At 37.5% G+C, this 15,837-nt stretch overlaps 1 protein-coding gene across 1 annotated transcript in view; it reads left to right on the top strand.

The window, feature by feature from the left end:
• Window positions 1–15,837, top strand: part of LOC127411869 (uncharacterized) — a 43,370-nt gene that overhangs the window by 25,735 nt on the left and 1,798 nt on the right. Inside the window, exons 10-28 of the mRNA XM_051647708.1 lie at window positions 107–146; window positions 338–416; window positions 582–622; window positions 1,597–1,695; window positions 1,817–1,968; window positions 3,069–3,181; window positions 3,284–3,442; window positions 6,043–6,147; window positions 6,240–6,328; window positions 6,421–6,559; window positions 7,586–7,726; window positions 7,843–8,019; window positions 8,177–8,318; window positions 8,777–8,891; window positions 9,047–9,254; window positions 9,711–9,880; window positions 9,980–10,082; window positions 11,203–11,426; window positions 11,551–11,632. Coding sequence (XP_051503668.1) covers window positions 107–146; window positions 338–416; window positions 582–622; window positions 1,597–1,695; window positions 1,817–1,968; window positions 3,069–3,181; window positions 3,284–3,442; window positions 6,043–6,147; window positions 6,240–6,328; window positions 6,421–6,559; window positions 7,586–7,726; window positions 7,843–8,019; window positions 8,177–8,318; window positions 8,777–8,891; window positions 9,047–9,254; window positions 9,711–9,880; window positions 9,980–10,082; window positions 11,203–11,426; window positions 11,551–11,632 — 2,378 coding nt within the window. The remainder of the gene's footprint in view (window positions 1–106; window positions 147–337; window positions 417–581; window positions 623–1,596; window positions 1,696–1,816; window positions 1,969–3,068; window positions 3,182–3,283; window positions 3,443–6,042; window positions 6,148–6,239; window positions 6,329–6,420; window positions 6,560–7,585; window positions 7,727–7,842; window positions 8,020–8,176; window positions 8,319–8,776; window positions 8,892–9,046; window positions 9,255–9,710; window positions 9,881–9,979; window positions 10,083–11,202; window positions 11,427–11,550; window positions 11,633–15,837) is intronic.

The following is a 15,837-nucleotide window of genomic DNA, read 5'->3' as shown; positions in this document are numbered from 1 at the left end:
ATGGTGTCTGTATTTGAACTGCTTGCCACTTGGGTTTTTTTGGGAGTTGGAAGCTTTCCTCTTAGTGAGACTGTCCCAATAAGTTTTCTCTGCTTCTACATTACAGGATGGATGATACACAGTATGCAATGAAGTTTGACAGTGAGGTGAGCCACATAATATTGATTATGATAATTAGATCACTGTTTAGAGTGACAATTTAAAGCTGTTTTTTGTTCTTAATCACATTGCACTGTTCAGTATGCTATATATTTGACTTTAATTTGCCTTTAATCACACACAAATATATAACCTATTTAATATAACAATACCAACAGTTTGCATATGGCTTCTTCAGTCTTTACAGATTATGGTGGACCTCCCGTATATGCAAACACCGTTTGAGGTCAAAACTGAACCCTATGTTGCAGAGACAGGTAAGTTAACAAAGATTGATGGTTTGCTTCTGTTGTTTATTTAGCGATTTAATTCGTCTTTCAATTTAAAATGCTAGAATGTAAATTTGTGTCTTTAGGAGCTCATGTTGTTAGTGTTGTAGACTGATGTGCATGACGTTGATATATGGGTTCTCTATGTTTCAGTTCATGGACCTTACCTGCAGATAATTGAGGAACCAAAGCAGGTGTGTTCACTTAGACCTTCACACTGTTTTGACATAACTGTTTACGTTAAAAGATGAATTCTTAAAATATATCTAAAAGTAGAGAGCAATATGTTGCTATAAAAAGTGGGGTGTAGATTAGGGCTGGGTATTGATGCAGTTTTCCCGATTCGATTCCGATTCACAAGCTTTCCATTCGATATATCGATTAATGTGGGTATATTTCAGTTATAGTGTCCTTTTTGCTTTCATTTGAAAGAAATTATCTCCCAGTTAATGCTGATAATTATACAGGTGACCTTCTAACTTGGTACATTAAGAAAATATAAATTTTACTAATACTATTCACATTTTGGCTTTTTAAAATGAACAAATCCATATATTTAACTAATATATTATATTTCATATTGTTTTTTTTTTTTTTTGTTACATGTTTATTGTTTAATTGCATAATGTTTACTATTTACAAGTATTTGCATTGATTTGTTGAACACGTGCTAAAACCGGTTCTGTCTCTTTAACAAAACCGCCATTTCTGTAAAGAGCATCTGGAAATGAGCGCATGTTAATGAGAGAGGACTCTAATGGCTTTATTTTATCTGTCCCATCCATGATTAGAATTAAATGTTTATTTCTTAACAATTGACTGTAGAGAACAGAAAGGGTATTAAAACAGACATTAATCATTGACAAATCGGTTGTGTGGATCTCTTCTTTGGACACACATTACACGGAACAACTTTTACAGTCACTGGTGAGCGAAATGTAAACGCTTACCAGCCAGTTGCCAAATATATACATTTTAGTCACATAGTGCAAATTTGGTTGCTAATGTGAGTGATTTCCTCTCATTTTACTTAAGGGTTGTGCCAGGACTTTGGTTGCGTGTAAAGTAAAAGATCAATCTTGGGATTCCAGAAATATGCAATGGAATCCCCCAAAGTCATGGTTTATCTGTGAGTAAGGTGTAATGGTAATTATAATGTGTGTTGCAGAGAGGATTCAGATTTCGTTATGAATGTGAGGGCCCATCCCACGGAGGTTTGCCAGGGGCCTCCAGTGAGAGGAACAGAAGGACATATCCCACAGTCAAGGTATGTTGTGTAACATGGTCTTCACTGTTCGATAACAAAGAAATAATATATGAATTATATGTTTAAATAAACAGCACTGCACATTTAGAAACAACATTCAGATGTTTTTCTCCCTCTACAGGTGTCAAACTATGTGGGCCATGCACGTGTTGAAGTTCAGTTAGTGACACACACAGACCCTCCTCGTGTCCACGCGCACAGCCTTGTGGGACGCCAGTGTAACGACAGTGGGATATGTACCGTTGATGTGGGGCCCAATGACCTCACAGCACAGTGAGTCAAATACCCTTTAAACAACTACTATTAATCATGCTCATGCGGTCTCTTATTATTATGATTGAAGTAAATTGCGTAAGGCGTATTACAGTATGTCTATCATCGTGTGATGTTTATGACTTGAGTCATGTGAGTGTACAGTATGTACTGTATATCAGTGCAGTCTTTATTCATCCAAGCAAGTGGTCAACCTATATGGGTTTTTCAGTTTTTATAATACGAATTATATACACAATACATTTTAATGTTATCAAATGAGATGTACACTACCGTTCAAAAGTTTTGTGGTCACTTGCCTGAAATGTTTCACATGATCTTAAAAATCTTTTGATCTGAAGGCATATGCTTAAATGTTTGAAATTAGTTTTGTAGACAAAAATATAACTGTGCCAACATATAAATGTATTTAATTACAAAACTAAAATTTAATTAAAAAAAAAATAAAAAAAGTTTTTGAAATTGATGACTTGGACCGAATAATTAAGAAAAGCAGCCAATAAGTGCCCAACATATAGATGGGAACTCCTTCAATACTGTTTAAAAATCATCCCAGAGTGATACCTCAAGAAGTTGGTTGAGAAAATGTCAAGAGTACATGTCTGCAAATTCTAGGCAAAGGGTGACTACTTTGAAGATGCTAAAATATAACACAGTTTTGATTTATTTTGGATTTTTTTAGTCACAACATAATTCCCATAGTTCCATTTATGTTATTCCATAGTTCCGATGACTTTACTATTATTCTAAAATGTGAAGAAAAAAATAAAGAATGAGTAAGTGACCCTAAACTTTTGAACGGTAGTGTACATAACATTTCTTAAATGAAACAACCACTTATTTTACACAATATTTTCTCAGATCGCTTAAAAAATTAATTATTTATTATTATTACTAAATTCAAAAAATTAATTTATTAAATTAAGTTAATTGACAAGGCTATAGGTAGAATTTAGGACTGACAATAGGCAAAATTACCATTTTTGTTAATTGGCTAATTTGGCATGGTTATCAACCAATGCCGACAATCTCTGAATGTCCTAATATCAGCCAGGCCATTATATCGGTCTTTTGCTAATTCTGGCATCCTCTTTGTCTAGATTCAGCAATTTGGGCATTCTCCATGTCACTAAAAGAGGAGTGGCTGAAGTACTAACTAAAAGGTTAAGAGAAGAGAAGGGAAGAATGAAGGAGCCTGGGTATAAGTTTACTGGTAAGAAAGTGATATCACACTGAATTATTGAATAATCTGTTTTCCATCTGCGCTTCATATGTTGTTTTTTCTTACTTTCACTTGCCCTGTGAAATTATACAGATGCAGAGGAACAGGCTATTTTTCAAGAGGCTAAGGAACTGGGCAAATCCATGGATCTAAACATCGTAAGATTAAAGTTTACGGCTTATCTTCAGGACAGCAATGGGGGTTTTACCAGAGCCCTGAAGCCTGTTGTCTCCAACCCCATCTATGATAGTAGTAAGTCCTCCAACATAACGTGTAGTCATATGAGAATTAATGGAATTCATGTAACAATTTAAAAGACTGATTGTTACAAAAAAGACTTGCTCATCTACCACACTGAGGTCAGTCTTGAAGTTGAGAGTGGAAGAAACAGTCAGTTCTGGTTACCAAAAAAACTGATGTTATTAGGCACTGTGATTTAAAATAAAAGAAACTGAAATACTCTTTTCTTTACTGTTAGTTGGAAAATAATTTTCCAAAATATGCATTGAAAATGTTTTGTTTTTTTACTTGATGATGTAGGCCACTTTAGCGAGATACATATTGGTCATGCATTGTCAAAGAGATTGTCAATTTATTAAATGCTTTAAAGGAATGTCTGTAGCATGCTGTTAATTTAAACAGAATATAATTTCAAATTGTCAACTAATGTATATACTTACAAGAGAACCTTATGTGTTGATTGTACAGGACTGGAATAAATGTTAAAACAATATCACCCTGATTCAAAAGTATAAGCATAACACAATTGTTTGTTGTTTTGAGTATAATTAGTTCTTTAAATTAGGGATGTGCGGAACAACTAATTTCACTGACATTTAAAGAACATTTTTGAAGTTGACTAGTCTAAAATGAAGCCAACCTTCAGAAAACAGTCAAATAAATTTAATATTTAATCTATTCCAAATCCGATGCTAAATTCCACTGAAAAGGGGCATTTATCTGCAACGTGCTCGCCTTGCATTCTGATCATTGTACATTAAATATAGAACATGACACATATTCACTGAATCAACGCTAGCGAATATTTAACAGGCATATTTATTGAAAAAAAATTAATGAATAATGTAGGCCCAATAGAGCAACCCAGCGTGTTCTAAACGGAATTCACCACTTAAAAGTTACTTAACATATTAAAACAGTCAGGACATTTTTGAAAATAATTAACAGGTAGGCTAAGAAAAATCTATGAGAGAAAAAATATGCGCTGAAAAGTTGCGACGTGCAGTCGTGCATTAGCTATTGATCTTATGTGACAGCTGTTTGGTAAAGAACGTTAACCATTAAGTTACGATGAAAAACAAAAGTAGCTATAGGAAAGAAAAAATAGGCCTGTGATGTAGCCTACAATGTGACATGCACACAGAATAAAAGATAGTTTAACCTGTTGAGCAGTTGGCACTTTCGTTGAAAATAGCCTTCTTAATCAGCAGATTAAAAAAAATGGCATAACTAGCCTAAAACAGTAATTTTCTTGGCTACTTACTCAAAAGCATAAATGTTTTGATGTGCAAAATTAACACGTCAACATGGTCACCTGAGACGGCTATCCTGTGCTTGAAAAGCCTGCACAGTGGAAACATACAAGCACACAGAGGTTTAAAGAAGACTCAAATGTAAAAACATCCATAGGGACTTTCAAATGTTTGGAAATCCGATTCCCGCACCACCACCAAGGTGATTTCATAACTACTTTGCTGAGTTTGCTTGTCTAGTGAGAGGACATTTTCCTGCATGCGCCGCGAGTGAGAGAGGGAAGAAGCACGCGCAGCCTGAGGTGAAATGAAACTTTGTATCTGCTCCAGATATCCTCTTTTTAAAATAATATTTGTATTATTAATTCTATTTAAAATTTGTAACCTTAATATGACAGTAATTTACGCGCAGCCTCTGTAAAAATATAAAGCCACATGTAAATGTGTAAAAATGTTGATCAGTTTAATGGGGGGGAAATATTAACCGACTAGTAATTCCAGTGTCGACTAGCAGCATCAGAACCGTTTAGTCAACTAGTCTCACACATCCCTACTTTAAATTGTATAGACTTACTGAGAACTTCATTATGAACACTATGGTCCTAATAATGTTCCAGACATGGTCTTCTGCTGTTGTAGCCCATCCGCCTCAAGGTTTGATGTGTTGTGCATTCTGAGGTGCTATTCTGCTCACTACAATTGTACAGAGCGGTTATCTGAGTTACTGTAGCCTTTTGTCAGCTCCAACAAGTCTGACAATTCTCTGTTGACCTCTGCCATCAACAAGGCATTTCCGTCCATAGAACTGCCGCTCACTGGATGTTTTTTGTTTTTGGCACCATTCTGAGTAAATTCTAGAGACAGTTGTGCGTGAAAATCCCAGGAGATCAGCAGTTACAGAAATACTCAAACAGCCCATCTGACACCAACAATCATGCCATGGTCGAAATCACTGAGATCAAAATTCTTTCCCCATTCTGATGGTTGATGTGAACATTAACTGAAGCTCCTGACCCATATTTGCATGATTTTATGCATTGCACTGCTGCCACGCGATTGGCTGATTAGATAATTGCATGAATAAAGTGTACAGGTGTACCTAATAAAGTGCTCAGTATGTGTATATTATATAATTGTAGAATAGTTTGTCTTTGTATTTCATGCTGTCACTATCTGTATTGTTTTACTGGTAGTTCGTATAGATCTACAATGATTTATGACTACTGTATTTACATAGTTTAAGCCAATGAAACTACTGATTCTTTGAATTGGAATGAGAAAAAAAAAAAGGCAAATGAAATGTTCTAATTATAACTAATGTTATATATATATAACTAATATATATATATTTCTATCTAGAATCACCAAATGCATCCAATCTGAAGATTTCCCGCATGGATAAAACCTCTGGATCAGTGCTGGGAGGAGAAGAGGTCTTTCTGCTATGTGATAAAGTTCAAAAAGGTTATTATAATTTTTCTGACCTTCATAAAGATTGGCAGTCCTTCACAAACTTTTCCTTAGATCAAAATATGTTTATATTTGTTCATTTTTAGATGATATTTACATACGTTTCTATGAGGAGGAAGAGGATGGAGGATGGGAGGCATTTGGAGACTTCTCCCCCACTGATGTTCACAAACAGGTATGATTGATTTTCCTTATTAGGTCAATCACACTGGCCATTGGATGCAATTTAGCCTTTTAAAAACACTAACATTCTTTTCCATCTCTTAGTATGCAATCGTGTTTAAGACACCACCGTACCGCTGCACGGATATCTTACACCCAGTCACAGTGTTCCTGCAGCTCAGGAGGAAGAAGGGTGGTGACTGCAGTGAACCCAAGCAGTTCACATATATTCCACACAATCAAGGTTAGTAGTGGTGTATACTCCCCAAAACATCAGTCCTTTATGACTTTATGTACTATTCTAAAATGACAGGATGAACTGTTATCCTTATATTACTATACATGTGGCTACATTTCATATTCACAGTGTCAAACTCTCATATAGAGTTTGCTATACTGTGGTGCGTTTCCAGTACAATTACGTAACTCACTGCTTAACCACCATAGTACGATGCATCTTTGGAGAACCGAAACCGTGGTATGTCGCACATCCATCGTTCAAACCATGTTGGTTCAACAATAAAGAGCTGACGTTAATGACATTATGCAGGGGGTAGAGTAATAACTTCTGCGGATATCAAATTACAAAAGATCATTTACACGTACTCCAGAAAGCTGTTTAATGCGCAAAGCTGCTGAAGACACGAAAGTTGCGTGCACATTCCCCTTTACATCAGACTTTGGGTTTCCCCCGATGCACTTGAGCACGTGCACGCACCTCAAAAACCCATAAGAACAGCAATTATGCGTTAACATGGACACATAATCTGTGTTCTCTGACAGAAACAAAGTGTGTTAAAGCGCTTTCTCTTAAAAGCCTTTAATTACCTTAAATGGTTGCATTCGCGTTTACATGACGTTTCAGAACGCAGCATTCTGCAAAACCCCGGAGTAAGCCGTTTTCATAAGTGCATGTAAACACTGTCAAAGTCTTGACAGAATGAGAGATATGTATATGGAATAAAATATATAGAAGCCTCAGTGAAGTTAAATGATGTCCACACTAACAAGGATCTTTGGTTCTAACCACAGATCTAGATCTGTAGTTCCAACTTCCAACCACACAAATCTGCGATGCTGTTTGCAAATGTTCGTTGGAACTACAGTTTCGGGAAACACCAAATCATTGAACTATGTTGGTAAAGATGGAACTTACGACCATAGTTGGCTAACAATGCTTTTGGGATACGCACCCCTGGTTATACCACGGTAGATATGTTGGGCAGAACGGCTTCATGTTATTTACAGGGAGAGCTCTTTTCCCTCCTAGACAAAGAAGAGGTTCAGAGGAAGAGGATGAAGGCCCTTCCTCAGCCCTATGATCACTGGCGGGGAGGACCTCAAGGAGGACCAGGGGGATTTGGAGGTCCTGGAGCTGGAACAGGAGGAGGTGGAGGTGGAATGGGAGGAGGTGAGAGACTCCATGTGGATTGTCAATCCTGACTTCAATCAGGATCAATTTATTCTGGTGACACAGACTCAAAGCAAAAGTGTTCAAATATTAAAACTTATTAATTATCCCCATAGGTTTTCAATATAACCATCAAATGGATGGTTCAGGGTTTTATGTTGGTGGATGTGGTGGTGGATTTGGGGGAGGTGCACAGATGTCAGGCTCCAACCCACAGACCGATGGACCTAATAAGCCAACAAACAAACAGACCCAAACTGGCTCTCCAATGCAACAGCAGCTGATTCAGATTGGTAAGTATCGGAAAGCACAAATTGGGACCTAAATCAAAGATTTTGCCTGATCTATAAACTTTACAATCTTTAAGTCAGCCCATTCAGCTGCCATGAAACTGAAACAAGACATTCAGATTTTAGATGCTTAGATGTTTCCTTCCTGTATTGTTTCCAGCCACAGCTCTGCAAAATCACGCTACTTTGACAGCAAAGTGCACTGCTCGTGCTTTGTTAGAATACTGCAGCACTGGGGATGTACGCCCCCTGGTGGTTCTACAGAGACATCTATGTGGTGTGCAAGATGAGAATGGTGACACGTAAGGGTTTTGCACATCTCTGCCTTTCAGTTTGTATACCGTCTCTATGAATTAGGCAGGGTTTCTCAACTGGGGGTTTGTGATAGTTGAGATTGTGACTGAAGCTGAAGTGCCAATGCAAAATTTAATTATTTAATATTATATCATTTTTAAATAATAGAACACTTACATGATCTCATAAAAATGATGACATTAGTTGTTTTAAATATTTGCAAATAACAACATGTGAAGATGCTGTGAATTATAGAGTAGATTTATTGAAAGATTAGCATTACTTAATTTCTTGACGTACATCAAGAAAATATTTTATATCATAGAGATTCAGCTGACAAAAAAAGTTGGGTACCCCTGCCTTGAAGTATTGTGTTCAGTCAGTTATAATATATGTGTGTGCTACTTCTAAAAACCTAATTTGGTTAAAAGCCTTTTAATAAATACATTTACTTATTTCCCTAAAGGCCTCTACACCTGGCTGTTATCCACCAGCAACCTGTTGTGGTGCAACAGCTTATTCAAGCCATGATGAAAACGCCACAGCAGAAGTTCATCAACAAATTCAACAACCTCAGTCAGGTAAACCGGCATCTATCTGCTGTAAAAAAAATAAATAAATAAATAAAAGAGTGAAAAAAAAGAAAGAAAGAAACTCTTTTTAACCTCCAAATGAAATTTTAATGTTTATTTTATAGTTATTACTTGCTAATGCTTATCTTTCTTTCCCTCTCTAGACTCCATTGCATCTAGCTGTAATCACAAAGCAAACTAAGTTAGTTGAGATATTGATGAAAACAGGTGCAGACCCAAGCTTGCTGGACCGAGATGGGCGGACAGCACTTCACCTGGCTGCTCATACTGGCGATGAGGCCTTACTACAAGTGGTGCTGGGCCTGCTGGGAGAGCGCTACGCCCATCTAGTAAACTGTGCTGACTTCTCAGGTGAGAGATACTCATTGAAATTGCACTGAACACTGAAAAAATAATGTTCTTACTCCGTATATTTTGTCTTGCTTTCCAGTAAAATATCCAAACATCCTTAAAACAAGATCTGTTTATTTGAGAAGGAAAATTATATGAACTCTAACCAAATTTTGTGAGGTTTATGCTTAAAACAAAAAAATAACCATTTACCAATGAGATAAAAAAACAAACAAACAGGGAAAACAAGTACATTTTTCTGACCCCATTGGGAAATGGTTTTTAAATGTTGTTAAATTTCTCTGAAAACACTGATGTCATTTTATGTCTTCAGTAAATGTATCTTGTTTAAAGGATGTTTATTTTATTTTATTTTTTTACTGGAAAACAGTTTGAAAATGTTCAAACATTGCATGTGGAATATTACATGGAGGCAATAGTGTGCTGAGATTGTTTTTCTCTTCTCTCCTTTCTCAGGTCAATATCCAGTCCATCTTGCTGTGAGGAAAGATGGGGAGCGCTGTCTTCAGTTTTTGGTTGATGCTGGAGCAAGGATTAACATGCCTGAGCAGAAAAGTGGATGCACAGCACTGCATCTGGCAGTGAGGGACAACCTTTTAAAAGTGGCCTGTAATCTCATTACTGAGGTAAAGGGACCTGCTGTTTGCACTGTACTTTAGCCAACGGACACCACAAATGTTTCATATTCAGGAATTACGGTTTGTGTCTTGTCATTTCTTTTACAGCTGAAAGCTGACGTAAATGCACGTACCTATGGGGGTAACAGTCCTCTTCACTTTGCTGCCAGTCAGGGATCTCCGCCTCTCTGCTCCATGCTGGTTGCTGCAGGTAATAAAGATACCTCCTTTCCTCTAAATTTAAAACGGTGATATCTGTGAGTGTCTGGAGATACCACAGTGACAGTCATTAAGGAGACATCCTCATGAAAATCATGGTAACACTTTATAATAAGGTTCCATTTGTTAACATTAGTTAACTTGAACTAACAATGAACAATACTTATTAAGCATTTATTAATCTTAATGTTAATTTCAACATATAGTAATACATATTTTAAATCAAAAGTTGTATTTGTAGACTTTATAAACTCCAGGGTTCCCACAGTCATGGAAAACCTGGAAATATCAGGGAATTTACAGGTCAGGAAAAGTCATGTAAATTAATACAATTCTAAAAAGTCATGGGAAATTCTATATTGAATATATTTTTTTAAGTTATGGTTAGCTCTAAAACATTAATGTATATATAATCTATTGGCTAGAAATTGCTCTTTATGAGTGCAGTCTATATAAAATGATTATGTAAATAGTAATCCCGGAAAACTGGAAAAAAATCCCTGAAGATTACTGATAATAATCACATCTGATCTGAATGTCCAGTTTTTCCATAATAATCATATCCAGAATCAAAGAATATAGGGACAAATGTTAAAGGTGCTGTAAGCGAATATTTTTAATTAAAAAAAAAAACAGATTTTTTCCTCCATGGAAAGGTATGCAAAAAAAATTCCTACTCCCTGAAAAATATTAATGAAATAAGTATCATGAGATATCTTACCTGTCTCCGTGACAGCACTAGACTCGGTGAACAGCAAACAAAAATGTGTCCGTGGGCCGTGGTCTCTGACGCTTTCTGCTAGTCAGTCATTTTTCGCATTCTCATAGTATTATATTTGCAGCGAATGTAGACTTAATGCCATGTTGCTCATAACAGTTGTCAGTTGAGGGCGCTATTTTGCTGCGGTTGTATTTGACAACTGCTTCTGATCGGTGTCGGTCTCAATAAAGCTCATTTGGTATCTTTGGAATGCGTGGTTTTGGAAAGAGGGGGTTGGCTAATCCAACGGCTCAGTTTGTGGAAATTCCAGAACGGCTTAAATCGCTTACAGCACCTATAAGTAACAGAGAGATTAGTTTGATTAACCATCTCCCTTTGTCTTGTATTCTAGGTGCCGATAAACGCTTGGAGAATGATGAGCCTCTCTTCTTCAGCTCGTCTTCCTCAGATGAAGATGACGAGAACGAAATTAATAATGTTGCAGACAAGCAGCCTCAAGATTACATGGTTCAGCAAGTTCAGTGCATGTCGATATCATCTGAGAGAGGTGCATTTAACCCACGCAAGAGACCTGCTGCTGGGCACACACCATTTGACCTGGCCAAATGCCAAAAGGTTTGATACTTTACAGTTTTTCTATATCATAATAGCATATAGTGTGTGAGTGTTTTGGGGTGGATGAATAAGTAAATATATATGTAATATTTTTAACCTTTTGTAACACCATTGTCTTCCACAGGTTAGAGATCTATTAGATGGCAGAAAAGGTCCCAAACCCAGTTCACTCGCCCCCAAGAGGACCAAAATAAGCACAGAGGAAGGTAATGAGGCATAGACAAATGTTCTTCTCACAAACCCATAGCCTCTGCCATATGTAGGGATGTAACAGTTTCAAGGTTTCACAGTATACTTCGGTTTTAAAACGGATGGTTATCATTCAGTTGAAATCTTCTCATTGGTGGTATTACATGAATATAAACTTTTCTAAAATTTAAATCAGTTTAATTAAGACAGAATTGACAACATCTACACAGCATCATATAAACTTGGTGAGATAAAATAAATCTTCGACTGTCATTCAGTTTTAAAGGTGAGATGCAAGTGTCACGAGCGAAGCGCAGCATGAGTGCAGCACGAGCGCATCATACAGACATGTCCGAGTCTGAATCTTTATTTCCACCGCCAAAGTGGTTGGAGTCTGCTGTCTGGGATTGCTTTGGGTATGTTAAAGACCTACAAGGCACCATCAATGTTGATGGTTACCCAGTCAAGTAGAGTTTGTCGCAAAAAAATATCGGCTCATGTGGGAAACACATCAGAATCAGAGTGAGCATTATTGCCAAATATGCTTACACATACAAGGAATTTGTCTTTGTGACAGAAGCTTCCAGTGCACAAACAATACAACAACAAGACAATAAAATAGAATAAAAATAAAAAGTGAATAGATAATATAAGTATATATAGAAATACACAATAAGACAAAAAATAAATATATATATATATATATATATATATATATATATATATATATATATATATATATATGTATGTGTGTGTGTGTGTGTGTGTGTGTGTGTGTGTGTGTGTGTGTGTGTGTGTGTGTGTGTGTACAAATACAAATCTATTATATACAGATATGTTGGATAAATATAAATAGACTATGCTGTGTATTGCACATAATTATTGCTCAGTGGGGCAGTTTTAACTGTTCATGAGATGGATAGCCTGAGGGAAAAACATTTCCAGCCCTTTTCCTCACTCTGGAAGTGTATAGTTCTTGAAGGGAGGGCAGGGGCCAACCAATAATCCACTCAGCAGTCCGAACTGTCCTTTGTAGTCTTCTGATGTCCGATTTCATAGCTTAACCAAACCAGACAGTTATTGAAGTGCAGAGGACAGACTCAGTGACTGCTGAGAAGAACTTTATCCAGCTGTTATTTAGCCAGCTGTTCAATCTCCCTTCTGTATGCAGACTCATCGTCATCCTGGATGATGCCGATGACAGTAGTGTCATCTGCAAACTTCAGGAGCTTGACAGACGGGTCCTTGGCAGTGCAGTTGTTTGTGTACAGGTAGAAGAGTAGTGGGGAGAGCACATATCCCTGGGGGGCACCTGTGCTGATTGTTCAGGTGCTGGAAGTGAATTTCCCCAGTCTCACTTACTACTGCCTATCTGTCAGAAAGCTGGTGATCCACTGACAGATAGACATGGGAACAGAGAGTTGATTTAATTTAGTCCAGAGAATAGCTGGGATGATGGTGTTGAAAGCTGAACTGAAGTCCACAAAAAGGATCCTTGCATATGTCCCTGGTCTGTCCAGATGTTGCAGGAAATGATGCAATCACATGTTGACTGCATCATCCACAGACCTGTTTGCTCGATAAGCAAATTGAAGGGGATCCAGAAAGGGTCCAGTGATGTCCTTCATGTGGGCCAACACCAGTCTCTCAAATGATTTCATGATTACAGAAATCAGGGCGATGGGTCTGTAGACATTAAGTCCTGTGATTTTGGGTTTCTTTGGGACAGGGATGATGGTGGAACGTTTGAAGCAGCAGGGAACTTCATACTGTTGAAGATCAGTGAAGATGGGGGCCAACTGGTTAGCACAGGATTTTAGACAAGTGGGTGAAACACCGTCTGGGCCTTGTGCTTTCCTTGTCTTTTGTTTCTGGAAGACCCAGCACACATCCTCTTCACAGATCTTAAGTGCAGATTGAGTAGCATGAGGGGGAAGTAGGGTGGTTGCATTAGGTGTTGATGTTTGTGTGAAGTGAGGTCAGAGCGGGTGTGAGGCTGGCTTTTCAAATCTACAGTAAAACACATTTAGGTCGTCAGCCAGTTGTTGATTCCCTACAGTGTTGGGGGATGTTGTCTTGTAGTTAGTAATGTCTTTCAGGCCTCTTCATACTGATGCAGGGTCGTTAACTGAAAACTTGTTTTTCAGCTTCTCAGAGTAGCTCCTTTTAGCCACTCTTCTTTTTTCAGTGTGTTTCTGGCCTGATTGTACAAGAATTTATCCCCACTTCTATAAGCATCCTCTTTGGCCTGACGAAGTTGCCTAAGTTTTGCTATAAACTATGATTTGTCACTGTTGAATGTTAAGTAAGTCCTAGTAGGAATGCACATATCCTCACAGAAACTGATATATGACATCACAGTATCTGTGAGCTCATCCAGATTGGTGTCTGCAACTTCTAAAACACTCCAGTCCGTGCAGTCAAAGCAGGCTTGTAGTTCCAGCTCGCCTTCATTGGTCCATCTTTTTACAGTCTTTACTACATGTTTAGCTGATTTAGGTTTCTGCCTGTTGGATGAAAGAAGATGAACCAGACAGTGATCAGATAGTCCCAAAGCTGCTCTAGGGACAGAGCAAAATGTATCCTTTAATGTTGTGTAGCAGTGATCCAGTATATTTCTGTCTCTGATGGGGCATGTAATGTGCTGTCTGTATTTTGGCAGTTCACGGGTGAGATTGGCTCTGTTAAAATCTCAGAGAATAGTAAGCGAGTCCGGGTATTGTTGTTCCATGTCTTGTGATCTGAACAGCCAGCTGTTGCAGCGCTGCGCTCACACTCGCTTGTGGAGAAATATAAACACTCACCAGAATAAACGAGGAAAAACTCCCACGGCGAGTAGAAAGGCTTACAGTTGATAAAGAGCGCTTCCAAGTTAGGACAGCACATCATCTTTAACGTAGTTAAATCTGTACATCAACTTGCATTGATGTAAAAGCATGTTCCACCGCCTCTCATTTTCCCTGTTAACTCCACAATGCGATCTGCTCTGAACAGCTGAAAGCCCAGCAGATGTAACGTGCTTTCCGGAATGGCTTCACTCAGCCAGGTTTCTGTGAAGCCACAATGCAGCAGAGTTAGCAAAGTCCTTTTGTAAGGGTGAGGAGATGTAGTGCGTCCGTTTTGTTAGGAAGAGAGCGGAGATTCGCTAGATGAATCTCCGCTGTTCGAAAGCCGTGCCGGCTCGCTTCCCTCGCTTCCTTCTCATAGCGCGCTTGAGCAACACAGCTGCGCCTCTTAATAAAATGTCTAGCAAAACATCCGAATAGTCAAAAACTGGGAAAAGATTGTCTGGTATGTGCTGCCGAATGTTCAGCAGTTCGTCCCTGGTAAAACTGATTGGAAAAAAATTACTAAACACAGGACAGACAAACAAAAACAACAAAAGAATTGGAAAGCTCCACACCGAGGCTGCCATCTGTGTCGCTATCTCGTATCCACTTCAAACCTTAAGCACAATCTCCGTGAGCACCATCCCACAGAATATGCAGAGATTAATGTAAGTGGATAATAAATTAAAGCCCCTGTTTCATTAAAACACCAGATTCAATGTAGTTTTACATTGTTTGTAATGTCTAGGTAGGCTTAAGTTATGTTTATGCTTTGTCACATTCACAAATGCAGCAAACGAATTTAAGCGCTCGTTCAACATTACGATGTGCCAACTGTTTGTTTGTTTGCCTAAGTGCAGCGCAACAGTAGGCCAGCATGTGTTTGATACTGCAAATAATATGTTTTATTTCTAAAACAGTACTAAATAGGGTTTACAAAGTGCATGGCTTTTGGTGTGCAGGAAATTGACATTGGCAGTATGCATGCAGGAAATTGACAGTAATGGACAAAATGCCAATAAATAAACTGCAAATGAATAATAGATTTTCAGTAGGTATTGTTAAGAATTAAACAATCACAAATGCAACAAATTACTGAATGCAAACAAATGCATATCTGAAGTGTTAACCTGGGCAATAATCATTACAAATTATTACAATTCAGTTTCATAAATAACAATAACAGTTCTTATATATATATATATATATATATATATATATATATATATATATATATATATATATATCATCTGACTACATGTTGGACAATTTTTTTGTTATTGTTTTACCTATTTGTGTTTTTTTTTTTTTTTTTTCCTGGTGTTCAAGATCAAAAGTTAAAGGATTAAAGTTTAAGAAATCCAAAATAAAGTTCAAGAATTGGTTATAACTAA

This window comes from Myxocyprinus asiaticus, chromosome 21 (assembly GCF_019703515.2).
Source record: "Myxocyprinus asiaticus isolate MX2 ecotype Aquarium Trade chromosome 21, UBuf_Myxa_2, whole genome shotgun sequence".
NCBI lineage: Eukaryota > Metazoa > Chordata > Actinopteri > Cypriniformes > Catostomidae > Myxocyprinus > Myxocyprinus asiaticus.
Note: the sequence above shows the minus strand (reverse complement) of the source record. Positions and strands in the feature narration are given on the sequence as shown.